Genomic DNA, 25,727 nt, shown 5'->3' on the forward strand with positions numbered 1-25,727 from the left:
CAATGACGACCACGAACGAGCGTGTGACGTTTGAAATGGTGGGGATGGTGGGGGGACGTGAGACACGGTGCCTGCGTGTGCCGTGTCCAGGTCCCCGCTGCATCGCATGCTGCAGTGGGGGTCAACGCACAGAGCTAGTGCGAGGTTGGTGGCTGGCGCTGGAGGTAGCTGCTTGCATACGGCGGCGCAGTTGGCAATCGACATGCATCGACGTCCCACCGTCCATGAGCCGAGGCAGTCAGTCGTACGAAGGTGGAGTCGTTCGTCGTGCGAGGCAGGTAACTTATCAGCCGATCGAAAGTGGCGCCGTCGTGGCGTGGCGAAGCAGTTGACGTGGCAGAGATCAGCGCTGTGCTGCTGCTGATGCTGCAGCCACATTGGTGCTCATGATATGCTGCTCCAGCGCACTCTTGACGGGGGTTGGGTGCAGCTCTCCAAGTGATACCTGGCAGGGAGTGTCTGACATGACAAGAGTCAGAAGTTGGACAGGACGGGGAAAAGCTGCTCGCAGACTCATACCCTCGCCCTCTTCCTTCCTGATCACCGGCCGGCCTGCTTTTCTGCCTGCACCCAGATCACATCTGCCATATCCGACCATTTGTTACTCAAACGCGATACATGCAACAAGGTGGGGCTACAACCACTCTACTTGGGGCCACGGCGGACGGTTGACCGGCCCCGCTCAGCCCCATCACCTCTCCTCCTCAACGGCGAGAGCCCGAGCCCGAGCCCGAGGGGCGACAGAACCAGTCGCCAAGATGACGAAACATGTCCGGCACGCGTGACCCAGGCTCACGCTGGGTATGCGCCTCGGCGCCCTTGACGCGCGCGCAGTCGACGATCTGGTTGACGGCGGCGAGCGCGCGGCCTGCCGTGTCGAGGCCGTTGGCGTCGGGCTCGCGGTTTGCGTTGGTGGCGGAAAGCTGCGCCATGAACTCGGACACGGTGATGAGGTTCTGCTCTTAGCTCTGCCCCTGTGCCCTTGACCCACCTTCATCAGCTCCTTGTGCGCGTCCTGCGTCATCTCGACGCCGGAGAAACGCTCCACGGTGAGGTGGCACCGACCGAAGAAGGTCTTCGTGATACAGCGGTGGCACCTAGTTGGGGTCAGCGTGACTCGCATGCTTCCTGTGTAAGAACGTACTGTACTGCAGCGAGGAGGTATCGCCCCTTGACTGGGATACAGAGCTTGGGGTCGTCCGACGCGCGCGCCTTGGCGACGAGGTCGCGTACCGTCTTGCGGTGGTGGGCGTCCTTCTCGTCCCACTCGGGGTTGGAGGCGACGACGAAAGCGCACACGCTGTCGCATGCGGCGCAGGTGACTGGCGTCAGCGTACCCCCCGCAAACGCACAGCTTACAGTTCACGTTCGCCACGAGCGCGTAGCACGTCTCGGGCTTATCGGCGAATTCGGTCGCCATGTACCGGTTGGCCAGCGCCACAATGGTGGGGTGGCGCGCCGACACGAGGTTGAGCACGTCGCCGCCGTAGCGGAAGGACATGGCCGAGAGCTTCGTCGGGGGGTAGTAGGTGTGGAACTGCTGCTGGTTCTGGTCCATTGCGGTGAGCTGGATGAGTGGTGAGGTGAAGACGAGATAAAGAGAGACTCGTGACTGTTAATATGTAGGCTGCTGTGCAGCGGTCAGGATAGGTAGAACTGGTGGCATTGTTGACAGAGGGCGGAGAGTGATGGCCCATCAGACATCTTTGCTGTCGAAGAAACACATGTTACTGTGATCAGAACGCTATCGCACCCTTGTGCGCGGATGTCATTGTTTGGACTGTTGCTTGAAGATGGTATGGTGGTATTGTTTGCGCTGCTTAACTCGACTCGGTACTGCTTTGTACCGTCTGAGCAAGGAAGATCCCAGTACAGCACTGTATGGTCTACACTGTACAAAGGACAGCTCTGGATACGAAGAATGAAGTGTAGAGCCAGACTGAGATGGCAGACTGACACCCATACAAGTGTGGCAGAAAAGCGAGCGACACCCAGATCCCGGCTCACCAGAAAGTTCAGTCAACGCCTGCCTCGAGTCACGCAGTCAGTTAAACGCCCAAACCACGCCCTCCCCGCATGCAAATGGAATGTATAACTCTAATACTAATGTCGTAGTGTCCGTCGTGCCCATAGTCCGGGTGTCGTGAAAGTCCAATAATCTAAATGCTACTGCTGCGCTGCTTGCGCGCCCTAGAATCCGAAGAACTCAGCCTCGTAATCCACGCCGCCGACGGCATGGCGCTTCCAAGCCGGCAAGCTCCGGCACGCCTCGCGCGCGTCGTCGACGAGCGGCGCAGGCCCGCACGCAGCGACGAAGACGCCGGTCGAGGCGCTCAGCTCGCGGCCCTGCCGCGTGATCGCTTCGTCTGTCACGTCGGCCACGATAGACGCGACGTTTGGTCTGCCCTTGCTCGCTTTCAGCGTCGACTTGACGCCGTCCACGATGGGCTCGGGCGAGTCGTCCGTCGCGACGGACAAGCTTGGCCTGCTCGTGCTGAGAGAGGGGCGCGCAGACGAGAAGTAGCTTGACGTCGGGGCGTGCGGCTTGGGCGTCAGGTTCTTCACTGACGCGTTGTTGATGAGCGTCAGGTCTGACATTGAGCTGCTGACGCTCGCAAGGCCACCGCGGCCTGGAGGGAACATTGGCGAAGGGAGCGGCGAGATGAGCGGCGACGACGGCGCGAATCTCCGCGGGACGAGCGTCAGCTCGCCGTCCGCACGCGTGACGTAGACGTGGATCCGGAGCGCCGGCGCGCGGACGGTATGCTGCGCGCCGCGGGACACCTCGCGCAGGATCTTCTCCTCCCATGCTTGTGCGTCGTCGACGAGCGCGGCCAGCGTCGGGATGAGCGGGCGCGCGGTGCCCTCTGCGCGGACTGTCCAGACCAGGTCGATGGTGCGCGCCGCGATCGCGCCGGTACGGCTGCGCTCGACGAGGTCGTGCGCCATGCCCATTGCATAGGAGAGACCTGAGCCGCCGGCGAACAGCACGATAGACGTAAAGCTCGCCGGAAGGGTGTTGCCCGGCCCGCCGTACGGCCCCTCGATGAGGATGCCCACGTCGTGCTTGTACGTCCCGACGTCCGACTTGTCCTCACTGTCGCCTGTCTGTGCAAGCGCGCGCAGCTCCTTTGTCCAGTCGCCCGCCGCGGCACAGAGGAGGACGAGGCCGGCCGTGTCGGGCGCCGAGGCGATAGTGAACGGGTGCGAGTGGAGGAAGTTGCGCACGCCGAGGGCCGGCACACGCACGCGGACATGCTGGCCTGCGCGCCACCCCGTCGTGATGTGTGGCATGGAGACGAGAGTCATCTGGCAGTCCTTCAGCGCGACGAGGTAGGCCTTGGTATAGCGCATCTTGAAGAGCGAGATGAGGATCGAGAGCCCGTACAGCGCGATCGCGGACGCGACCCATGGCATGGCGCCGGCAACGTGCAAGCCGACCATGACAAGCGACAGAATGCCGACGACGTGGAAGAACTTGAAGAGCCCGTGCCACCGCTTGCGGAACCACGGGAGGGACGTGAAGAACATGAGCAGCATGGCGAGCCACGCCACGTAGCCCGTGATGCCGGAGTGGCTCGACGAGTTCTTGATGAACGTGCCGTCCATGATCCACTTGTGGACGAAGAGCAGCGAGTGGACCGAGGCGATGAGGACAGTGACGCGCCCGACCCACTTGTGCATGACCTTGATGCGCTCGTAGCCCTTGCCGATGGCCAAGCCGACGAGGTTACCACGCACGCCGAGCGCGACGGCGACGGGGATGAAGGCGGTGCATACCAGCCCGGTGCGGTTCAAGTCCCAGCCAGTCCAGTTCTTGGCGGCCGTCGGAACGGACAGGTCGGAGCGGTAGATGCAGATGACGAGCGAGATGGCGCCGAACGCGACCATGAGCCACAGCTGCCCGAGCCCGACGCGGCTCTGGAACGGCGACGGCAGGAGCTTGGACAGGGGGGCATAGTATCCGAGGTTGTGGAAGCGGGGCTGCAGACGCGCGGGGGGCTTGGCGTCGGGGTATGGCTCGGTCGTGGCGATGGCGCGCGCGCCGTGCGCCGTCGGCGCAGCGCTCTTCAGCCGCCACCCGCGGAACAGGTCGCCGCCGGACGACGGCAGCGCAGGGGTTGGCGGCAGCTCGCGGTCAAACTCGATCCAGGCCTCCGACGTCGTCGACTGGGCGTGCGCCGGCCGCCGCTTGCGCACGATGCGGTATTGAGGCAGCGAGGCGTACAGGCGTATGCTGAAGCGCGGGAACTCGAGCACCATCAGCCCGGCCACGAGGAGGACCGAGGCCGCAATGCCCCAGTTGACGACGACGACTGGAGGTGTTGTCAGTGGGTGTTGTTGGTGGCGTAAGGCAAGGCAAGGCACGACACGGCGGCGTGCCACACCGCCTGGCACGGCACGCACGACGCCCGCCAACCAGCTCACTCACTCGTCAACTTGTCCTGCAGCTTCTCGTGCACATGCCATGCCTTGATGCCTTCTGGTGGGAGGATCTTGCCGTCGAGGACGGGGCCGGCGATGTGGACCATGGCGGCGTGGGAGGGTGGGTGTGGTTGAGGTGGTGCGGGGGTGGTGGTCGTGTCGAGTCGAGTGGTGTGGTGGTGAACGAGTGTGGTGGATTGCGTGAACGAGTGTGAAGGTGATTGCGACGACGACGAGCTGATGTACCCCCCTTCAGCCCAAGGCACACGCAGAGAACAATGACAATAAGCTGCAGAACATGACTCTTGCCCCGTCAGTGATGATGCTATATACTTAGATTCGCGTACATTGTTTGTCGCGAACCAGAACTGGTGCCCAAGACGCCAAGTGCTCGGCGCGCTCCTCGCCCTGGGCGCAGCGGCCTGCTGCACGCTCGCAGGCGCCGTACGTTGGGCCCAGGCGGGACATTGCCTGCGTTGTCTCGGGCTGCTTGTCGTTGACTGCGCTGGGTAGGTGGATTCCAATGCCGGGTCAAGTAGTCAGTAGTGCATACTTGAAGCACGCATCCTCTTCGGTGGCTGCAATGCCTGGCCGCCCTCCCTGAGCGCGCTCCAAAGCACATGTCTCAGCCTGATACTTGCTGACCGGCCTCCGATGCCGTCTGAAGGGATGATACCAGTGCTCAGGTACGCGCGTGTTGCCGTTATCGGCCAGGTAGTCGCCGCATGAGATATGACGCCAGTGCTAGTGGACCTGTATCCTGCTGGCTGTCAGATGGTCAGTGACTCGGTACCTAGACCTGCCGAGCTGCCTGTACACTGTATCAGTGCTGCTGCTGCTGCCTCTTGACATGTTAGCAAGACGGGTAGACTCTTGTTCCTGTTCCCTGTGTCGGTGGGTTCGGGGGCGAGTCGGGCCGCACTATGAGGGGATCTGCTCTGCTCTATACCTCCGACAGCGGGACTTTGGATGGGCGAGTGTGAGAGTCATTGTGCATTGTGCATGGTGCATTGCGCTTGCATTGTGGGAATTGCAAGGACACGCCTTGGGTGCGCGGCGACCACGCTCCTTGTCCTCGAGGCGCGAGGGTGCGTGCGAGGTGAACAGCGTGTCCTCGACGTTGTTTGTCCTCGCCTCGCCGCCATCGATGCAGCAGCTATTGTTGTCGTCGCGCTCGTCTTCGCGCCCCCCCCCCCCCCCCCCCCAGATCCCATTCTTACACAAGCAAGCTCAAGCGAGCAAGCATCGTGCAGCCACCACTCCGACGGCAGCAGCATGCATGCATGTACTCCCTCCAGCAGCAGCAGCATCCTGTACAGCCTAGCCAGACCTGGTCGGCCCGTTTCGAATCCGACCCGAGTAGCACCGGCAGCATCCCAGCATGCCTGCCCACACTCCGCCACCGCCGTTCCATCCGACACGCTCTTATCACCAAGTTGATCCATCTCGCCCTGGAACACGTTCCATCCGAAGATGAGCGAGCCGCATCCCGTGGCCTGCCGTAACGTGGCGTTGGGAGGCAGTTGAAACAGGTTAACACAGGGTGGTGCATGGCCGAACAGCAGCAGGAGCATTACACATGCCCGAGTTGGCGCCGGCGGTACTGGCTCGTGAAGGTGGGCATGGCTACTTATACTGAGCGAGCGAGCACACGGAAAAACAACCCTCCCTCGCCAGCAGCAGCAGCGGGAAGCCCCTTGTACATCTGTTCGACGTCGTGCTGCGGGACTCGGATACACTGGACTGTTTCACTACGACGCGACACGGCGACTGCACTCACTGCTGTGGCTTGTCGTCGTCCCGTGTCCGCCGGAATCCTGACGTCGCGTCGCGGCTGTCGCCATTCCATTGCAAGTGACGTCTTGGCCCGGAATGGCACGTCGCTCGTCATGTGGGATTATTGCTGGGCCACTGCAATGTGCTGCGGCCGCCGCCTGGGTCGTGCGTGGCGGCCGAGAGGTCACGACCTTGAGCCCGCTGGCAGGCCGCCTTGGGCTCTTGGCTTTTGTCTAAGACAATCTGTCATTCTACAAATCATGCCGGCCGATGGACAGATACCCTTATCGCTCTCCCTCCCTCGTTCGCACGTTGATCCACTGCCGCTGCACACGTTGGCCGCACCCTCGCTGCGCTCGGTTCGGTCCTCGTCACACTGTCACTTCTCTGCATAGTAATTACAAACAACCATTACCAATCATCAATGCTGCTCCCACACCATGGGCCTCTCGGCGTTGATGGCCTCGGGCTCGATCCGCTGCTGCTCCCTTAGATGGGCCACTCCATCTTCTGCGAGAGGTTCTGCTGGACGGCCTTGACCTGCGTGTAGGCCTCGATACCGTACGTGCCGAGCTCACGGCCGATACCCGACTGCTTGAAGCCACCGAAGGGCACACCGGCGTGCAGGAGCGCGTACTGGTTGCACCAGACTGTGCCGGCGTCGAGGGCGCGCGAGACGCGGGTCATCTGGCGGGCGTCGTTGGTGAAGACGGCAGCGGCGAGACCGTACGTCGTGTTGTTGGCGAGCTCGAGAGCCTCCTCCTCGGTCTTGAACGAGGCAGCGACAATGACGGGGCCGAAGATCTCCTCGTCGACAACCTTCATGCCGTGCTTGACGTCGGCGAGGATGGTGGGCTCGACCCAGAAACCGCCGTTCGACTGGGGCCACTTCTGGCCGCCAGTCACGACGCGCGCGCCCTGCTCCTTGCCGCTCTCAATGTACGAGATGACCTTGTCGCGCTGGCCGGCGCTGATGAGGGGGCCGAAGGACGTCTTCTCGTCCGAGGGCTGGCCGATGGCGCAGGCCTCGGCGCGCTTCTTGAGCGCGGCGAGGAACTTGTCGTAGACGGCCTCCTGGACGTAGACACGCGACGAGGCGCAGCAGTCCTGGCCCGAGTTGAACCAGATGCCCATGGCGGTCCAGTCGGCGGCCTCCTCGACGTCGGCAGAGTCAAAGATGAGCATGGGCGACTTGCCACCAAGCTCGAGGGTGACCTTCTTGAGGTTGGACTCGGCGGCAGCGATCGAGATGCGGCGGCCGGTAATGACCGAGCCAGTGAAGGCGACCTTGTCAATGTCGAGGTGACGCGAGATGGCGTCGCCGGTGGTGGCGCCGAGACCGGGGACAGTGTTGAGCACACCGGGAGGGAAGCCGGCCTCCTTGGCGTAGTCACAGAGAAGGAGAGCGGTGAGGGGGGTGAGCTCGGAGGGCTTCATGACGATCGTGCAGCCAGCAGCGACGGCAGGGGCGACCTTCCAGGCCCACATGAGGAGGGGGTAGTTCCAGGGGATGCTGGCGGCGTGTCAGAGTTGCAACGGCTATAGGCATTGGCCAACTCACATCTGACCACACACGCCGATGGGCTGGTGGAGGGTGTAGACAAACTTCTCCGAGCCGAAGGTGTCAATGGTCTGGCCGAAGACCTTGTCGGCGAGACCAGCGTAGTAGCGGAAGCAGGCGACAGTGTCGGCGACGTCGGCCTCGCTGAAGGAGTCAGCTTGGGCACCGAGTCACCTTGCGCAGCTAACTCACCGAGCAATGCGCACACCCTTGCCCGAGTTGAGCGACTCGAGGGCACCAATCTTCTCGGCATCGCGCTCGATGAGGTCGGCGAGCTTGAAGAGGACTGCGGGGCGTCAGCGTGGGGCTTCGGGATGGTGTTCGGGAGGAGGCGATAGGAAGGTAGGGGAAGCTGGGAAGCCATCGCTGGTGACTGCTCGACATCACACGCGTCCCCAGCACATCTGGCCAGTGCGAGCCGTGGTCCGAGCACCTGCACAAGCTGGATGCTCGTGGGCGTCGATCACGATCACTGCGACGCAGCCGCCGGCAGCCATTCGCTGGCCCTCGACCGCCACTGGTGTGTGGTTTCACACGCCAGCGCCGAGCTCGAGATCTATGACAGGAAACTCCAGACCCCACCGCACCGCTCGGCGAGACCTCCACGCCCTCAACTCACCAGCAGCGCGCTCAGTGCCGGCGACGTTTCCGCCCCAGGTGGTCTTGAAGGCCTTGCGGGCGGCCTTGACGGCGAGGTCGACGTCCTCCTTGGAGGCGTGGGCGACGCTGATGAGCTTCTCGCCGGTCGCGGGGTTGACAGTATCGAAGGTCTCGCCCTTGACTGGGTCGACCCACTCGTTGTTGCTGCGTGGGGTGTGAGCGGCTGGGGAGCTTCAAGGTGAGCACAGCAACTTACATGAAAAGGCCGGTGGGGATCTTGACCTTGCCCTGTCCGGGGATGTCGATCTCCTGGTGAGTAGGCATTGTTGGTGGAGTAGGTGTGGTTGTTTTGGGAGGGGAGGAGAGGGTGATGATGGAGAGAGAGGAAGAGATGGGCCGCGGGTAATAAGGAGCGGCGGTGGGGAGCTGGGGTGCGAGCGAGAGTTACCGGTGGTCACGACGTGTTATCACCCAGCAGCAGCGGCACAGTGGGGTGGGGTGCATACCGGGGCGGGGCGGTTGTCAAGACCCGAAGCGCCTACCCCAGGTGACCTCTGAGCCGCCTCCTCAGCCCTCCTGGCGCTAGAGGAGCCCAGCCGGTCGCTTGTGCGCAGGAGATGCACCAGCTACTCCGCTGCATGCTGACAAGCGCACCAGGCTGGCACTCCACACTCCACAAGGCTGCTGGAGTGAGTATCTGGTGAGTGACGTCGAGTGAGTAGTGCCCCGCCCGGAGCGACTCCAAAGTAATGCCTGAATGTTTGCCCGGGTGGATTATCCTGGCTGGCGGTTGTTGGCTGGGGCGGGGGGCGACGACGAGGCGTTGACCGAGGCGTCTCTGCTCGCTCGCTGGCTCGCTCGGCGTCTCCCGGCCAACAACATCACATGCCGGGAATGTGCGTACGGGGCCCGCAGGTGCTGCGAGCATTCCTGAAGATGCGCGCGGCCAGCCCGATAGTGGCTTGGAATGCAGAACCCTGGACGAGTTGTCGTGAATGGTAGCCAGCCGGCAGCCCCACAAGCGATAGCCCCCTTGTTCGCCTTGCTCCCTCTTTTGCCGAAGATACCGTCAAGTCTTGGGGTTGGCTAGCCCGGTGGGCATGCGCGGTGCAGTAGTCGCTGCGTGCAATGCACACCTTAGCTGGGATAAGCATTAGACCCGAAGAGAGTGGAGTGACCCACAGGCTTGTAGAGATTGACGAGGTGTCTGACACAAAGTCACGGCTGATCACCCCGCGCTCGGCTCTACATTTTACCCACATCGCATCTCGAACTTCTCCCTATCTCATCGCCCACCTCGCCATTGTCCGTCCCCCCACTCTGGGCAGTCATCACCTGGCTCGGTCCCCCGCGCGCACGCACGCACGCACGACGCACGCAACACCTACGCTCTGCACGGCTAGACAAAAGTCAAAGCACATCAAAGACTGTCTCACCATCACCACCACCACCGCGCCCACCTCAGTCATGGACGAGGGAGGTGACGCCGGCGACTCTGCGGCATCGCGCAAGCGATCCCTCCGAGCATGCGATGTATGTCCTCACTGCCTGCCTCTAGCTCCCTGTTCGCGACACTGACCACCCCGCAGGGATGCAGACAGTGAGTAGCCCGATGCGATGCGATCCGGCGGCGATCCTTCAATTGTTGTTTGTCCTTTGGAGGGGGGCAGTCACCAGTCATCAAGCCATATCGTCATGCTGACGCCCACTCCTCAGTCGCCGGATGAAATGCGAGGACATTCAAGTCTCGAGCACGACAGGCCTCTCGAGCTGCAGAGTATGCCGACAAAAACGACAGCAATGCACCTTCCATGCGCCGATCAAGAAGCGGTGAGTACGGTGGCGAGGGTGTGTTGACTCGTAAGCTGACATCCACCCCTCAGCGGCCCGCAGCCGGGGTATCGGATGCGCGCGCCATCCTCCGAGTCGCCGGGCACGTCGCCAAAGCACGAGTTCCGCCCCTCGTCGTTCCCGCAAGCAAGCGACCACAGCCCCACCGACGGCGTCGCCGCGCCCGGCCACAACCAAGCAGAGGCAGGCTCGGGCCCAGACGTCTCGGGGACGGGCTACTCTACCCGCGCAACCTCGCCCGGTGGCTTGCGCGTGCCCCATCCACCCCGCCAGCCGCTGTTCGGCCTCCCGACGTCGTTGGTCGAGCGCCTGCTCTCAGTGTACTTTACCCACATCCATGTAGGTGCCGAGTGTGGGGCGGAGCTGACGCTGGCAGAATGTGTGGCCGCTCATCTACAAGCCCCTGTTCAATCCCCACACGACGTCGGCGCCCCTCCTCCTCGCCATGCTCGCCATTGCGTCGTGCGTGGCTACGCGGGAGAAGAATGCCGGCAACGACGAGTGGACGCAGGAGAAGCTCTTCAACCGCGCAGAGTCGTCCCTTCACCACTGCCGGATGGACAACCGCATCGACATTGTGCAGGCGCTGATCCTGCTGTCCCTACGTCAGACTGGCTGCGGCGACAAGCGCATGGCGTTTAGCTACGCCGGCCGCGCGTGCTGCATGGCGCTCAACCTTGGGTTGAACCTCGCCCCAGCCCATCCGGAGTCTCCTGTGAGTCAGCTTGTCTTGTACGAAGAAATGTCAGCTGACCCAGCCCGCAGGCCGACTCGGAGCTCCGCTCTCGCGTCTACTGGAACTGCTATGTTCTCGACAAGACGCTAGCCGAGGAGACTGGCAGGTCGTTCATCCTGCCCTACCGCCGGTCATCGACGCCTCTGCCGTCCATGACCGAGTCGGACGAGTTTGAGATGTGGCCCCCGCTCCCGACCTCGCTGTCCCCGATGCCGCGGTCCGTCCGGCACATCGTCCCCCGCAGAGGGTACGTCATGTCCTGCTTCGTCTGGACATGCCGGCTGGGCCTGATTGTGGAGGATATTCTGGACATGGAGCAGGCTGGCCCGCCGGCAGATACAGACGGCTGGGAGCGTGCGTTCACGGAGCCGCTGCCGGGTGTCAACCGCGACCCTGCCGTCGTCGCCGAGCACATCAACGCCAAGTTGGAAGCCTGGCGAGCTGCACTCCCATCCACCCTCGAAGTCGACCTCAGCCCCAATGTGTCGCCCCTCCCTCACCACGTCGTCGGTCTATCGTGGTACTACACTGCCCAGATCCTCTTGCATTCACGCTTCATCAAGCAGCGCCCAAGCCAGTTTGTTCAAGACACTGAAGAGGGCGACCAGAGCCTCCGCGCACATGGCATATGCACTAAAGGAAGCGAGGCTTGCGTCAACCTCCTCGCCCATCTCGACAGGCACCAGCTGCTCGCCCAAGTGTCGGCTGACATCATCCACATCCTGTCCCTCGCGACACTATTCGAAGCGTTCGACGCTTCAGACAGCAACGACGAGCTTGCGCACCGTGCCAAGGTCAACTTTGCCCAGTGCTGCATTTGGCTGCGCAACGTCTCCAGCAACTGGCCCGCGGCGTCAACACACAAGGTTTACTTTGAGGGGTTGATCCAGGGAGGTCTCAAGCTGTCGTCGCCCGACGACGACGACGCCTCGCCAGCGGCCAAGAAGCGTCGCGGGACCATGGGTGCGATCGCGTCTCCATCGTCCCTCGTCGAGTCGCCGTCCATCCCCGAGGGACTCCGTCAGGTCGGTCGCGCGTTGTCGACGACGGCAGGCAGCACGCTACCGGCCATCAGCCTGCCACCGCTTGGCGTGTCATCACTCTTCCAGCTCCCCCAGTTCTACTGGAACCACTTGACCAACGCCGTTCCCGGGCAGGGCGGCATAACTCAGCCTGCGAGGTTCGACCAGGCACTCGACCTCGTGCTAGGCAGTCCAGAGGCAAGCGGTGCCATGGACCTTGCAGAGTGGTCGCCCCTCAACTACAGCAGCACGGCTACATTGCCTTCGGGCCAGACTCCGCAAAGTGGGCCGCCGACGAGTGCATCAAACCCATCATACACGCAGATGCAACCGCCACAGCAACAACAGCAACAGCAGCAGCAGATACAAACCCAGCAACAACAGCAACAGCAGCAGGTCAACCCACAACATCTCCAGCAACAACAGCAGCAGCAACAGCAGCAACCCACCATGCCATGGGACATGGACCACTCATCGTTTATGAATTCTGGGACGCTCGACCCCCTGGATCCATCAGCCATCTATTCGACGCTGATGAGTTACATGGTCGAGGCAGCAAGGAGCCGATAGGCGGCGGCGAGGGTATACCCCGCCCAGTTGTACATGTACCAATAGTCTTGGTTTGTTTTGGCATGCATTGTACGGATCTAGGTGTGTCGTCGGCGCTGTCGCACGTTTGCATTCGACCGTGCGTGCGGCGGTCGGAAGAATGGCGGTCGGCACTGCCGTTCCGTTCGCTCAGAACATGAAGTCGTCGGTAACCCTTTGCGGCCGTTGCCGCTCCCGTGTCCGCAACGGGTTGGACGCTATGCAAGTACTTACCACAGCCGACAAGCGCTCTTCGGATGCTTGGAAATAACGTTCCGACCACAAAGCGCCAAGGCGTTGCAGTGATGAGACGTGCCGCCGCCGCCACGGCGCCACCGCCCATTCATCGACAGGAGGGGCCAAGTGGCGCCGCCTCTCGTCATCATCAAATCAATGATTGTTCATGATGTTCATGCGGCTATGGCAATTTTTCTACGAGCTCAAGAATGGAATCCTCGAGTAACAACGCTGCACGCGATGCGATACAATTAAGAAAGATGTGCAAGTGATGCTGTTGTGTTTAGTTATACAATTTTTGGGACCGACTCCGAGTCCGAGTCGTCGTCGACCGCCTGCGTCGTGACGCTGTGCGGGTGGCGCTTGTTGGGGTCGGCAATGTATCCATGCGACGCGGAAGCGGTCGTGCTGAGGCCGGGGGGGAGGTGGGCGTCCTCCTGCGCGTGGGCCATGATGTCGGCCGAGAGGTCCTCGGTGCGCGGGCCGGTGAAGAAGGTCTTGCCGCCATACTTGGGGAAGTAGTAGTATCCCGTCGCGAACACCCACACGGCGCCCGCGACGACGATCGCATAGTTCATGCTGCCGGCGTCGGGTCCGCGGTCGGCGGGGAAGCAGAAGAGCACAGCGGCAAACACCATCCAGCCGCAAGCGACCCACGCGACAGGGCGCGACCACTTGCCAAGGTACCATGGTCCCGGCTTGAAGTTGTCCTGGCCCCACAGGAGGCGGGAGAAGATGGGGAGGAAGTAGGCGACGTACGGGCCGAGAATGGCGAGCGCGAAGATGGCGTTGATGGCCGACTCGTTGACTGGGTCCGCGAAGCCGAGCGCGCCGAGCGGGATGGCAGCGCCGACGACAAGCCAGACGGTACGCACTGGCGTGCCGGACCACCTGTCGACCTTGTACAGGAACCCGGAGAACGGCAGGGCGCCGTCACGCGCGAACGCGAACGCCTGGCGCGAGGCGGGAAGCAAAAGCGACGCCGTCATGCTCATCTGCGCGATGATCATGAACGACCAGAGGACGAGCGTGCCCGTCTTGCCAAAGGCCTGGAGGTAGATGAAGGCGAGGGGCTGGCCGATGGCGCTGTTGTTGATGGCTTCGAGGTCCTCGCCCATGGTGGCGGCGAGGATGATCATGATGACTGTGCCGAGCACGCCGGCGAGGCCGATCGAGCCGGTGATGGCGCCTGGCACGGCGATGGCGGCGTTGGACGCCTCCTCCGAGATGGAGACGGCGCAGTCAAACGAGCAGATAGTCCACACCGGCGCGAGCATGGACAGGAAGAAGGCGAACCCGTTCGGCCAGTTGGACAGGTTGCCCCAGCCGCCAAACGTCCACTTTGCGCTGCCGAGCTCGTGCCTGCGGGCGATGGGCAGGCCGATGATGGTGACGAGCGCGAGGGCGAGGTTGAGGACCGTCGCGGGCGTCTGCATGCGCGCGAACGCCGTCGTGCCGTACGAGCAGAACAGGCCGCAGAAGATCAGGATGCCGCAGTACAGGCCGAACTTTGCGCCGACGGACGGGGAAAAGTCCTCGTTGGCGATGCTCGCCGCGGCGTAGAACATGCCCGCGCACGCCCATGCAAGACTCGACGTGGCTGCCGTGTTGCCGAGGAACGAGTTGTACCCCGCGAACCAGGACAGGAAGTTGCGGTACTCTGGCGGGCTGAGACGGTGGGTCCAGTAGTAGAGACCTCCGGACGTCGGCATCGAGGACGCGAGGTCGCCCATCGCGAAGCCGATGAACGAGATCAAAAAGGCAGAGAGCACCCAGCCCCAGATCATGCCTACTGGGCCTCCGTACGGCTGTGGGTGGTGTGAGCAAGTGCCACATACACGGCTGTGGTTCAGGCATTTCCGTTGGTTGTGGTCGGTTACCAAGGGAACAACGACCCAGGGTCGTTAAGGGACGTAGCCCCGCCCCGGCCCCGTGGAGTCGACAAGGACAAAGACACCACTCACAAGGCAGTACATGATGGTCGAGCCGATGGACGGGACGACGCCCCTGGGGAGGTGTTAGTGATGTGCGCGCACATGGATCGACGCAACGGCGCCCTTGCCGGCTTACATGATGGAGAAGGCGACGCCAAACGTCTCGAGCTTGGAGAAGGAACGCTTCAGCTCAGGCTTGTATCCGAGCCCCTCGAGCGCGACGTCGTCGCGCGTGAGGTAGTGGTCATTGTCCCCCATCTCGGGGTGCACATTGTGCAGCCTCGCGTCGTCGGCGGCGTTGGTCATGCGAGTGTGTGTGGTGGGTGGATGCGGTGGTGAAAAAAATGTCAAGATGTTGGAGCCGGCTGGGGTTGGGCCGGTATTCGTCGGCTTGGACGGGAGCGTGGGGGGTGGGCGGGGCGAGGCGACTTCAGTTTCGACGGGCTCGTCTACGGGACGAGGGTATGCACAGGAAGACAAGTGGTGAGTGAAGAACAGCGCGCCGCACGGCCTGATTTTATTATATCGGTCGTCTCTCCGTGGCTCGCCGGCTCGCTGCATCCATCTGGAACTGGTCGGCTCGTCTATACTCCAAATGCCAATGCCGGTCCTGTCGGCCAGTAGGAGCCAGCCAGGGGGCCACGCGGCGGCGTTTAACCCTGACCTCCCCCGCGACTCGCCCGACTCGCTTAGACTGATAGCGGTCGCCGTCGTGTTTGGCCCTTTGGCCACGCAGCCAGCATGCATATGCGGCGGCTACGCGCGGGGTGGATAAACGGTGACGCCGGAATACCGGAAGCTGACTTATCGCTTGGGCGGAACGGCGGAGAGGCTGTGGTCGCCGTTTGTCGCCTTCGGGCCTATGTACAGCATGCTTGAGGCCGACGTCGACAAGTGCCGACACGATGCGATAACGCCCCAGCCTAGCAGCTCGCACTCAAGCGCTGCGGTATGCGCCAATTGGGAAAGCATAAGCGCTACATGGAGGACTGGACAATGAGCCATGGTGCGCCGGTCGATAGGTGGAGCGCCTCCTCATCGCACGGCCCCCATTGGTGCTGGTGCTGCACCGACCGAGCGATAAGGATGCATCGTGCATATCGTCGGCGAGTACGATGGCACGGTGGCGAATGCCAGTGACCACAGTGTCCGTGATGCCAGTGGTGACAGCTACAGTAGAGCGAGCAGCGACTAACTGGTTAGTCGGATGCTGCTGCGCTGGATGCGCTGGGTGCCAGTGGCGACGGCCATTGCTTCCACAGCTACTACCTACTGGCACAGCTGACACGGCTCCACGCCAAGCCACGGTGCTCCATGCAGTACTCCACACCTGCCGGGCATGCCGAGCGGTTCTTCTCCACACTCGCTGCAGGAGTCCGGCGCGAGATCTCGTCGACAAGGAAGCAGCAATCAGCTGGCTCCACCGGCCGGTCGGGCGCTTGTGACGACGCCCGCCCGCCAGCCAGAATTGACAGCCACACCCCAGCGCAGCGCAGCGCTTCGCTTGTATGGCTGAACTGCGCGCCGCTGACGGGCGGGGGCCGTTTCGTTGCCCCATTGACACGAGTTGATCCAGCCGGCCGCGGGCAGCCGGCGCGTGGTGTGCGGTGCGCCGGTACTGCTTTGCGCGTCACGGTGGCGCCCTGTGGTGGTGGCCAGAACGTGTGTTGCATTGTTTCATTCGGGATACTCTTGCGCGCGGGTGCACGCCGAGCTCAGCTACGCACGCCCACTCGTCGCGCCCCTGCCGTTATCACACCTCAGGAGCAAAGAACAGGGCAGTTATCGCCTGGCGGCAATGGGGTTCCCCCGTGGCGAGCCGGGATACGCCTTAACTCTTGCCTCGTTCCCGCCCAGAGCCGAAGTGGCAGTTCCGCCTGAACAATACTCCGGCGGTTGCCGCGCGCCCATAGTCGCCTACCTTTACTCCACGGTTACGGCTTGCGGCGCGGCGTGCATCATGCGCAACAGGCGGGCAGTGGAATGCTGTCAGGTGGTGCTGCTGCTGGTAATCGCTGGCTGATGGGCCGGGACAACTCCAGCAGCTGCAGCATCGCACCCACCTACCCGGAGCTGCTCCACCTGGAGCTGGGCCAGATACATAATGCCTCGTCGTTCTCTCGTTTCCCTCCTCCTCCTCACCAACCCGCCCCACCTAGCCCCACTGCTCAACGCACCCACACAACATGTCGACCAAGAATAACCCCAAGTATGCCCACCCCCTCGACGCGCTCTCCAAGGCCGAGATCCTCGCCTCGGTCGACGCCGTCCGCAAGTACATGGCCAAGGGAGCCTACGAGGGCGCGCCGGCCAACAAGCCCCTCTTCAACTCGGTCTCGCTCCTCGAGCCCCCCAAGTACGATGTCCTCCGCTGGATGAAGCTCTTCTCCGAGGAGGAGATTGCCACGTCCAAGTCGGCGACCCCGGCCAAGACTGTCACCCGCCAGGCCGACGTGAGTGGCCCATAGCTGCTGCTTTGCCGAGATAACCACTGACCCTGCGCTAGATCCACCTCATCTGCAACGACTCGTTCCAGGCGTTCGAGGTCGTCGTTGACCTCCCCTCCAACCTCTCGCACGGCGCGACCAAGGTCGACTCGCCCATCGTCTCGAGCTGGAAGCTCCTCGCCAAGGGCGTCGAGCCCTCGCTCCAGACCGAGGAGCTCCTCTGGGCCGAGGAGATCTGCCGCACCGACCCCAAGGTCAAGGCTGCTGTCGAGGCCGTCGGCATCAAGCAGGAAGACCTGTACGTCGACGGCTGGTGCATCGCCTACGACGAGCGCTTCCCCAACCGCCGTCTGCAGCAGTGCTTCCTGTTCGCGCGTCTCCGCCCCGGAGACAACCTGTACGCGCACCCGCTCGACATGATCCCCGTCATGGACTCGCACACTGGCGAGATCATCACGATCGACTACCCCCCCAACAACCCCGACGAGAAGAACCCCGTGCCCGCGTCGAGCGCCGACGCTTACGCCAAGGCCGAGGGCGACAAGCCCCGCGAGCGCTTCGGCCCCCCCATGGCCGCGCACAACTACCTCCCCGAGCAGATTGTCCAGGACGAGCCCAACTTTGCCGTCCGCGACACGCTCAAGCCTCTGCACGTCCTCCAGCCCGAGGGTGTCTCGTACAAGCTGTTTGGCAATGTCATGGAGTGGCAGAACTTCAAGTTCCACGTCGGCTTCAACTACCGCGAGGGTCTCGTCCTCTCGGGCATGACCTACGAGGACGGTGCCAAGGGCGAGCGCCCAATGTTCTACAGGATCTCGGTCGCCGAGATGGTCGTCCCCTACGCCAAGGCCCTCTTCCCCCACCACCGCAAGCAGGCGTTCGACACTGGAGAGTACGGTATCGGTGCGCTCGCCAACTCGCTCGCCCTCGGCTGCGACTGCCTCGGCTCGATCACCTACCTCGACGCCGACATGGTCACCCGCGAGGGTAACGTCCAGACGATCAAGTCTGCCATCTGCATCCACGAGGAGGACGCCGGTATCCTTCACAAGCACACCGACTTCCGTGACAACAAGGCCCACGTCGCGCGTAACCGCCGTCTTGTCATCTCGTCCATCTGCACCGTCGCCAACTACGAGTACGGATTCTACTGGAACCTGTACCTCGACGGCTCGATCGAGATGGAGATCAAGGCGACCGGTATCGTCAACGCCTACCCCCTCCGCAAGGACGAGGCCCGCGACCCCGCCCACGAGGTCGAGGTCGCGCCCCAGATCGCCGCCCAGCACCACCAGCACCTCTTCTCGGTCCGCCTCGACCCCATGCTCGACGGCCTCAACAACCGCGTCACCCAGGTTGATGTGATTCCCGACGAGGGCGAGGTTGGCTCCGAGACAAATTACTACGGCAACGGCTTCCACACCGTCAAGACGCCGTTCAAGACGTCCAAGGAGTCGGTGGCGCACGCCGACCCCCTCAAGTGCCGCTCGTGGCTCATTGAGAACCCCAACAAGCTGCACTACTCGTCCAAGGCGCCCATCGCCTTCAAGATCCAGTGCAAGGACATGCCCCCTCTCCTCGGCAAGCCCGGCTCGCTCGTCTGGAACCGTGCCCCCTGGGCCCGCCAGCACATCTTCACGACCGCCTACAACGAGGAGGACCCCGACAAGATGTTCCCGTCCGACATCCACATCAACCAGCACCCCGGTGCCGAGAAGTTCGGCTCGCAGATCTGGGTCGACCGCAACGCGGACATCTCCAACTCGGACATTGTCGTCTGGCCTACCATGGGTGTTACCCACCTGTGTCGCCCCGAGGACTGGCCCATCATGCCGTGAGTAACACATGCGCGCGGTGCGAGGTTGGACTCGCATCGCGACGTCCGACTTCTGTCACTTTCCTTGGAATCTTTACTGACCCCCCTCCCAGTGTCGAGATCCTTCGCTTCCACCTGAAGCCCTCCGGCTTCTTCGACCGCAACCCCGGCCTCGACGTCCCCTCGATCGCCGACGCCAAGTCGCGCTTCGCCAACGAGGCCTTTGCCAACGGCACCTCGAACGGCACGAACGGCACTGCTGCCACCAACGGCGACTCGTGCTGCGCCCGCTAAGTCATGTCTATATACTCTCGCATAGGAATCCTGGTTTGTACAATCTCTGTGTAAAGTAGCCATTACATCCGGTTGGATCAATGCAATAGTTGGTTTGAAGTGTGCGCAAGGGGGTGAAAGGAGAATGCGTGGTTGACTGATCGTGGCACGCGAAAGTGCCACACTGACTGGGTCTACGCTGCCAGGCTGCCGCGAGAGCAGCTGTCACTTTAACCACCAGGCTCGCCATTGCGCCATGCCAAACACTAACGGATTCATCTAAGATTAAGACATCTATCTCTCCAACTCAACAAGCCTACGAAGCCGGCGCCGGGTCCTTGGTGTTAACCAGCGTCGTGTTCCCATCAACAACAAGCAGGTTCGTGTTCTGCGACGTATGGTCCGCGAGCCTGATCCACGAGCGGACGTTGGCGAGGGCGCCGTTGTTGCCGAGGCGCGCCTCGAAGACGCGGCTGCCACGGGGCAGGTCACCGTAGCCGCCGTACCCGGTGTGTCTGGCGTCAGCTGCGCCGTGATGGCCCACTCACCGTCCGTAGCAGTAGGTGTACGGCCCAACGGCCGGCGTGCGCCCGCACCAGTCGTTCAGGTGGTCGTGGCCGGCCGTCAAGGCAATCAGGCCCTGCCCGTCCGTGCCGCCAAGGGTGCCGCTGACGGCCTGCCAGAACGGCCCGTCGCCGACGCTCTTCCAGTATCCCCTGGTCGTGTCAGCATCATACAGGCGCCGACTTACGCCTTCCGCCCCTGGTTGGTCGTCGGTTCCTCGTGGATGCCCGGATGCTCCGCCAGTTTCGGGGTCACCTCGTTAGTCTGGATCGTGAGGGCCGCCGTGGGCGGAATGTGAACAAACGCGAGGCTCTTCGGCAGCTTCCCCCACGCCGCCTTCATCGCGTCCGCGGTCTCGTTGAGCCACTTGGCAGACTGCTGGTGCACCCAGTCCTCCGTCATCCACGGCTCGTCGATGATGAGGAACTTGCCGGACGAGAAGACGCCGGAGCGGGAATCGAAGAACCAGAGCAGAAGCGACGGGGTAGTGGCTCCGGCGTTGGCGTACACGGGGATGTAGTAGTTGAACGCCCCGCGCGGGTCGGGCGACGACTCGGGGTTGCGCTGTGTCCAGGACAGGTGGCGCGCTGGCGCGCGCTGCGTCTCGTACTCGAAGCTGATCAGATGCGAGATGTTGTAGCTCTCGTCGTGGTTGCCGTACACGCTCGCAAAGGGCGTGTTGGACTTCAAGGCCGGCGAGTAAGCCCAGTCGAGGTAGGTGGTTACGTTGTCGTACAGCGCGTGCTCGCCGTTGATCTGGTCCCCGCCGTAGACTATGAAGTTGGGGTGCTCGTCGGCGAGGACGCCGTCCATGACGCCGACGGATTTGTGGCCCTGCGGCGAGCGTCAGCGACGTGGGGGGTTAGGAAAGACGTGCCGACCCACCCGCTCATCCCCCGGCGCCCAGTACTCGTAGAACAAGCCACGCTCGGCAAAGTGCAGATCGGTGAAGTGTACCAGCTTGAACTTGCCGTCTGGGCCAAAGGTGAGGCGCCGGCCGTCCGGGTACGGGTTGAGGTCGGCGCGCTTGGTCGGTGCGCCGGCCGTGAGGCCGGCAGCAGCGAGGAGGAGGGCGAGGGGAGCGAGGAGCATGGCGCTGCGTGAGTGCTTGGCCGAGCCTCGACATCCACCTCGCGCTTCCCCCTTTATACACTTTTCCCGTCGCACGTTGTTGACATGACATCAATCGAACATGTGCAGCACCAGCTGCTTACACCGCGCGTCATCGCGCCGATAAAGTCGGTGATGGTGCCACTAACGCGCACCGACGCCACTAATCCGCACTTTTGACGCGCCAATCCGCACCAATGTGCCCAACTAGCCCGTTTCGCGCCCCTCGACGCGTCGGCGCGTGTAATCGTCTTTCCGGTCGACACACGTGCTGCTGTATCCGCCGGTACTGGGGACCAGACAAGATGCCGAGGTCGTGAGGTGGATATGTATCGTGCTCGAGGTGGCCGAGGTGTTAGTCCCGGCGCGCGCCGACGTCAGGTGGGTTAGTCGAGGTCTTGGCGAGGTCAACGTGCGTTCGATTCAATTTCCGTGGCATTTCAGGCGCGTGTACTGCCTGTTGAACTCGGTTTAATTACTTCTACGCGGCCGCCGATGACAGTTCGATCATCGACTACATAACTGGCGCAGGTGCTACTCGCCATCGTCACGGAGCAAGTGCGTGCGCTCGTCGCCTTCACCGGGGACGAAGACCCACCCGAGCCCCCTAGCAGTGGTCATCTCGCCAAACGTGCCCACTGCAGCTCCGTCTCGATGGGTACGCAGCAGCACACGCAAGTCGAGCACGAGGAGGAACACGAGCTGGCGTCAGCTAGCCCCTGTGAGACACGTACGATATCGAGGCATGCCCAGCCGAGCACCAGCGTGGCGGTGCGTACCGCGTCCTGGCGACAGTCTTCCGGTGCAGCCCAGGGGCTGAGGTATGCCATTGCGACGAGGCCGAGGAGGACGAGGTCGCCGAGGCCCATGCTCTCGGTGCGGAGGGTGGTACGCTTCCTCACTCCCAGACTGGTGTCAGTGGTGCCAGGGTAGGGGCAGGCTTACGCTAGGATGCCCAGCGACGTGAGCGCAGCCCACGCGGCGACGAGCGCCGGCGGGCGGACCGGAAAGTCGGGCCACAGCGACATGATGATTCCCAGGACGGTCGTGGCGCTGGCCGTGGCGAACGCAAAGGCGTACCCCACCACTCGGACCATTGCCGGCGTCAAGCGCGCTTCGTCCACAGCGACCGTCTCGTCGTCGCCACCACCTTCGTCGTCGGTCGGCAGCTGTACCGGCGCAACGGCGGCCAGTATGCTCGGCACACTCTCCTTCCATGCCCGCGGGCCGAGGGCACGGTGGCCCCTGTACCCGACATACAGGGCAATAGCGACGAGGTACGACATCTGCGTTGAGCTCAGTTCAATGACATACACCCACCCAGTCGACCGCGAACGCGGCGACGACATGCGTCCAGAACCCGAGCCTGCGATCGGGGTCAGCTCGCCGCCCTCTACTTGGGCATACCGCTTAATCTCGGGGTGCGACGCAGGGAGGTGCTTGACCAGCGTGTGGACGGCAGCAAACCCCGTGCAGAAGGCAGTGACCAGCGCGACCAGCTCGACGCGGACCGACGGGCTGCGCAGGGAGAGGTAGTGCGCTGCCAGGAGGAGGAGGCAGCTCGCCGCCCAGCCGAGCAGGAGGAAGGGGTAGTGCAGCCCGATGACCTCGGCCTCGCGCCAGCGGTGTACCAGGACGCTAGAGAGGACTAGGGTCGCGTGGAGGAGGAGGGCGAGGGTGGCGTATAGCGCCTGTCGGGCGCGGAGGAGGACGGTGGCGAGTTTCATGTTGCCGTGTGTGGCTGGAGTTGGTTGGCCAGCTCGCCACCCGCTGCGTTTTATACACATGTAGTGGCCAGGCACTCATCTTGCCATTGACCTCCTCTAGACCTGAGACGAGCCCAATGCTCCAAGCGAGGACGACACGACACGGCCGTGATAGCCACTGCTGGACGTGTTCGCTCCGATAACGATCGAGTGCCACGTTCCGGCGGGTGACCCGCGCTTGGTTCCGCTCGGAGCGAATCCGCCCACCAGGGCGGGGGTGGGTGGTACGTGGTCGTCGAGTCTTGGCGCGGCGTTGCGCCGTTGCTGGTGGATGCATTGGGCATGGGGACGGCCTGCGGCATGGTGCTGCTGGCGAGTGTGCGTGCGTACGTGAGGCACCTGCTGGCCTGCGCTCCTTGCTCGCCGCTGGCAAGAGGACTTGGGTTGCGCCAGTGGGCTCGTCGACGGCGCACGCCAAGGCCCCTAACACGTTCTCATCACATGCATACTTCTGAACAAGTCGTCGTCGTCGTCGTCGTTGTGTCTTCGTTGTGCTTCCCCTCCAAAAACCGCCCTCACGAGCGCCCCCACGCCTACAACGACCGCGGCTCGCTCTTCGGGCTCAAGCTAATATCCGCCGCGTCGCTGCCCTTGCGCCCAAGCAGGTGGATCAGGCTCTTGGCCTCCTTGTTCTCGTCGGGGTTCCACGGCTCGAGGCCGTACGATGCGCAAAAGGCCGTCCAGCCGCCGTGCGACTTGACGATGTCGCGCTCGGCGGGAGAGAGGGGTGGGGCTGGGCACGGGCACCAGCGTCAGCGAGTGCGCGGGCGTGGGTGGCGAGCGAGGCAAGGGGAGGGGAGAGGGTGGCGGTACGTGGCAGGGGGAGCAGGGCAAGGAGGAGGAGCAGCAGCACTCACCGAGGCCGTCTGAAGCTGGCATTGTGTTGCTTGTCTTGCTTGTTGAGAGAGGTGGTGTAGACAACAGTGAGATGGAGCACGCGTGTCGCGCCGAGCTTGTTGGGGCAGTGGGCACATGTGGGCGATGCGCGAGTGGCGAATGATGTCATGCCGCGTGGATAACGCGTGGTCGCCACGCGACGGGGCTACTCACGCGAGCTATTAGCTATTAACGCGCTATGCATCAACCGCGGCCCGCGGCATTGTATCAACTGCGCAGCATGCTGCTAGCTACTATGGGCCAGCGCGCGCTGCATTCCAGCGACGTGGCGACGCAACGATGTACATGGTATCGATCTCTACATGAGTGTCCAGCTTCCTACGGGCTACTTCTTCCGACGCGCACTGCGCTGCTCCTTGATCATGTCGACCGCTACGCAGATGCCTGTAATCAGCGCGACGTCGACGCCTTGGGCGATCCAGATGAAGTACTGCGACGGAGCGCGCGTCAGCGCTGCGACGAGCCTAAGGGGCCTCCTCTTCCATCTCATCACCCTTCCCCTATCGCCCCCCAGCCCTTCACGCCACTCACACTCTCATTATTCTTCACAATGTCGTTCTTGGTGAACAGCTGCCTGTCAATCTGCGCCAGCACGCGCCCGTCGGGCAACACGACGTCGGCCTTGGACCCGAACTTGTCCCCGCGGACGTGGAGCGTGGCCTTGGCTTTGGTCTGGATATCCGTGAACGTGGCTTCGTAGTGGCGCGAGAGGACTGGGCGGCGGGGTCGGGTCAGCCAAAGAAGCTCAAAGGTGACGCCGCCGACGCACGCTTGAACTTGCCCTGCACGTCGAAGAGCTCTTTCCCCTCGGCGTCTTCCGCGATCACATGCCCCTGGATCGTGGCGAGGTTGCAGCGGAGCTTGAGGAGGGGGTTACCTTCTGCGTCGTTGATTTCTGCATGGGCGTGTGAGCTACTATAGCTGCGAGTCGGCGCTGGCGGCGCCACGCACCAGTCCGCCGCTTGACACTCCACGCCTTGTCGACAAAGCGCATCACGACGTCGCCGTTCCCCCTCCGGATCGGGCTGTCGGTCTGGCGTGGTCGTCAGCACTTCCCCTCCGTCCCTCCCTCAGACGACCCAGTCACGCAACCCACATCCGTCGCGCTGAACAGCTTGTCCCGGAGATAAATCACCGTCGGCTCTTGCGCAATGTACCCCGGCAACACGCCAGCACTGGGGTCGATGGGCAGCAGCTCGCGCGCCCCGGCGGGCTTGTAGTCTGCCATTTGTGTGGTGGTGGATTGAGATATGATGCTGTGGGAAGTAAGTCTCCCCAGCTTTATTTAACGAGAGCCGAGCCGCGGCGAGTGGTGGTGGTGGTGACTAGCCATGCCTAGCCATGGCATGGCATGGATGGCGTGCGTTCCGTCGTCGCGCTGTCGTTGCTGCTGCTGCTACTCGTGCCCGACCCGATATGCGTTGTTGCCCTCTCCTCTTGCCCCTCCTCTCCTCGTTGCGTCCCTCCGACCCCCCGCCCTCGCCGAGGATTGTTTGTGGAATGTCACGAGAGCGGCGGCGCGCGAGACGACAAGGCCAAAGTGGCCACAGTGCACAGCTGCGGCAGAGCAGTGACGTAATAGCCACGTGGGGACAATTTAGTGCCCACCGGGCTTCACGGCGTGGCCCACTTGCACAGTACAGTGCCCACTGCAATGCATTCACCGCTCGCGACGTGTCGAGACGCTGCAGTGCACTTGGGCTGATGGGCAGTGTCGAGTGTGGCACCATCGCGCACCACCTGCGATCTGGAGATCAGAGGCGGTGCGGTGCGGCGCGGCGGTCGTCGAGGGAGCAAGATCGCACCGCCGCGAGTGGTGGTTGCCGTCGCCGCCGCCGCTCCTCTGCGCGCGCATGAGGATCGATAGAGGGCCTCGAAAGGGGGCACGCATGCTGCGCCCAACCACACCACAGCACACTGTTCGCGATTGGAGCCTCGGCCTGTGGGTTCTGAATGATGGCAGGGCGCTGCGTCCTTCGCAAGTCATCAGACAGCTGCGCCCGTCGCCAGTGTGCGCCTGATTGCTTGAAGTGGGGTTATCGATCGTTGACGAGCTGCGAGCTTGGGGCAGGGGCGGCTTCGTTGAGTCTTGTCTGGGGAGTGAACCGCTGAGACTGTCCACGG

General features: G+C 63.0%; 9 protein-coding genes across 9 annotated transcripts; 2 read left to right on the top strand and 7 right to left on the bottom strand.

Moving 5' to 3' along the window:
- Nucleotides 1-704: 704 nt before the first annotated feature.
- Nucleotides 705-1,558, bottom strand: LOC62_01G000093 (uncharacterized protein; the record flags this gene model as incomplete). The annotated part of the gene is made up of 4 exons (XM_062766520.1): nt 705-956; nt 992-1,097; nt 1,145-1,322; nt 1,360-1,558. 4 exons carry the CDS (start codon nt 1,556-1,558, stop codon nt 705-707), a joined length of 735 nt encoding a protein of 244 aa, XP_062622504.1.
- Nucleotides 1,559-2,190: 632 nt separating this feature from the next.
- FRO6 (Ferric reduction oxidase 6) lies at nt 2,191-4,532 on the bottom strand (the record flags this gene model as incomplete). Its single annotated transcript, XM_062766521.1, has 2 exons — nt 2,191-4,316; nt 4,433-4,532. The coding sequence occupies 2 exons, from the start codon at nt 4,530-4,532 to the stop codon at nt 2,191-2,193; spliced, it is 2,226 nt and encodes a 741-aa protein (XP_062622505.1).
- Nucleotides 4,533-6,690: 2,158 nt separating this feature from the next.
- On the bottom strand, nt 6,691-8,783 carry aldA_2 (Aldehyde dehydrogenase; the record flags this gene model as incomplete). Its single annotated transcript, XM_062766522.1, has 5 exons — nt 8,619-8,783; nt 8,382-8,566; nt 7,955-8,048; nt 7,763-7,906; nt 6,691-7,714 (listed from the first exon to the last, which is right to left on the bottom strand). The coding sequence occupies exons 1-5, from the start codon at nt 8,684-8,686 to the stop codon at nt 6,691-6,693; spliced, it is 1,515 nt and encodes a 504-aa protein (XP_062622506.1). The 5' UTR covers nt 8,687-8,783.
- An 869-nt stretch (nt 8,784-9,652) lies between these two features.
- On the top strand, nt 9,653-12,541 carry nirA_0 (Nitrogen assimilation transcription factor nirA; the record flags this gene model as incomplete). Its single annotated transcript, XM_062766523.1, has 5 exons — nt 9,653-9,906; nt 10,079-10,192; nt 10,256-10,552; nt 10,590-10,928; nt 10,979-12,541. Exons 1-5 carry the CDS (start codon nt 9,889-9,891, stop codon nt 12,539-12,541), a joined length of 2,331 nt encoding a protein of 776 aa, XP_062622507.1. The 5' UTR covers nt 9,653-9,888.
- A 412-nt stretch (nt 12,542-12,953) lies between these two features.
- On the bottom strand, nt 12,954-15,204 carry SPAPB24D3.02c (putative amino-acid permease). The gene is made up of 3 exons (XM_062766524.1): nt 14,867-15,204; nt 14,761-14,803; nt 12,954-14,604 (listed from the first exon to the last, which is right to left on the bottom strand). Exons 1-3 carry the CDS (start codon nt 15,034-15,036, stop codon nt 13,084-13,086), a joined length of 1,734 nt encoding a protein of 577 aa, XP_062622508.1. The 5' UTR covers nt 15,037-15,204; the 3' UTR covers nt 12,954-13,083.
- A 1,488-nt stretch (nt 15,205-16,692) lies between these two features.
- On the top strand, nt 16,693-19,386 carry cao1 (Copper amine oxidase 1). The gene is made up of 3 exons (XM_062766525.1): nt 16,693-17,183; nt 17,237-19,011; nt 19,107-19,386. The coding sequence occupies exons 1-3, from the start codon at nt 16,917-16,919 to the stop codon at nt 19,285-19,287; spliced, it is 2,223 nt and encodes a 740-aa protein (XP_062622509.1). The 5' UTR covers nt 16,693-16,916; the 3' UTR covers nt 19,288-19,386.
- A 196-nt stretch (nt 19,387-19,582) lies between these two features.
- PAP16_0 (putative inactive purple acid phosphatase 16) lies at nt 19,583-20,922 on the bottom strand (the record flags this gene model as incomplete). Its single annotated transcript, XM_062766526.1, has 4 exons — nt 19,583-19,781; nt 19,815-19,982; nt 20,018-20,664; nt 20,716-20,922. The coding sequence occupies 4 exons, from the start codon at nt 20,920-20,922 to the stop codon at nt 19,583-19,585; spliced, it is 1,221 nt and encodes a 406-aa protein (XP_062622510.1).
- A 552-nt stretch (nt 20,923-21,474) lies between these two features.
- On the bottom strand, nt 21,475-22,667 carry LOC62_01G000100 (uncharacterized protein; the record flags this gene model as incomplete). The annotated part of the gene is made up of 5 exons (XM_062766527.1): nt 21,475-21,642; nt 21,720-21,849; nt 21,886-22,226; nt 22,261-22,306; nt 22,348-22,667. 5 exons carry the CDS (start codon nt 22,665-22,667, stop codon nt 21,475-21,477), a joined length of 1,005 nt encoding a protein of 334 aa, XP_062622511.1.
- Nucleotides 22,668-23,038: 371 nt separating this feature from the next.
- On the bottom strand, nt 23,039-25,107 carry LOC62_01G000101 (uncharacterized protein). The gene is made up of 6 exons (XM_062766528.1): nt 24,700-25,107; nt 24,555-24,636; nt 24,373-24,498; nt 24,135-24,316; nt 23,949-24,033; nt 23,039-23,439 (listed from the first exon to the last, which is right to left on the bottom strand). The coding sequence occupies exons 1-6, from the start codon at nt 24,829-24,831 to the stop codon at nt 23,240-23,242; spliced, it is 807 nt and encodes a 268-aa protein (XP_062622512.1). The 5' UTR covers nt 24,832-25,107; the 3' UTR covers nt 23,039-23,239.
- Nucleotides 25,108-25,727: the final 620 nt, after the last annotated feature.

The sequence above is a fragment of the Vanrija pseudolonga genome, chromosome 1 (genome assembly GCF_020906515.1).
Source record: "Vanrija pseudolonga chromosome 1, complete sequence".
In the NCBI taxonomy this organism is placed as follows: domain Eukaryota; kingdom Fungi; phylum Basidiomycota; class Tremellomycetes; order Trichosporonales; family Trichosporonaceae; genus Vanrija; species Vanrija pseudolonga.

Coding starts and splice junctions, on each gene's coding strand:
- cao1 (XM_062766525.1), top strand. CDS start 16,917: ATGTCGACCAAGAATAACCCCAAGTATGCCCACCCCCTCGACGCGCTC. Junction 17,184..17,236: donor CTGTCACCCGCCAGGCCGAC/GTGAGTGGCCCA, acceptor ACCCTGCGCTAG/ATCCACCTCATCTGCAACGA. Junction 19,012..19,106: donor GAGGACTGGCCCATCATGCC/GTGAGTAACACA, acceptor CCCCCCTCCCAG/TGTCGAGATCCTTCGCTTCC.
- SPAPB24D3.02c (XM_062766524.1), bottom strand. CDS start 15,036: ATGACCAACGCCGCCGACGACGCGAGGCTGCACAATGTGCACCCCGAG. Junction 14,804..14,866: donor GGCGTCGCCTTCTCCATCAT/GTAAGCCGGCAA, acceptor ACACCTCCCCAG/GGGCGTCGTCCCGTCCATCG. Junction 14,605..14,760: donor CGACCATCATGTACTGCCTT/GTGAGTGGTGTC, acceptor CACCACCCACAG/CCGTACGGAGGCCCAGTAGG.
- LOC62_01G000101 (XM_062766528.1), bottom strand. CDS start 24,831: ATGGCAGACTACAAGCCCGCCGGGGCGCGCGAGCTGCTGCCCATCGAC. Junction 24,637..24,699: donor AGCTGTTCAGCGCGACGGAT/GTGGGTTGCGTG, acceptor CGACCACGCCAG/ACCGACAGCCCGATCCGGAG. Junction 24,034..24,134: donor TTGTGAAGAATAATGAGAGT/GTGAGTGGCGTG, acceptor GCTCCGTCGCAG/TACTTCATCTGGATCGCCCA.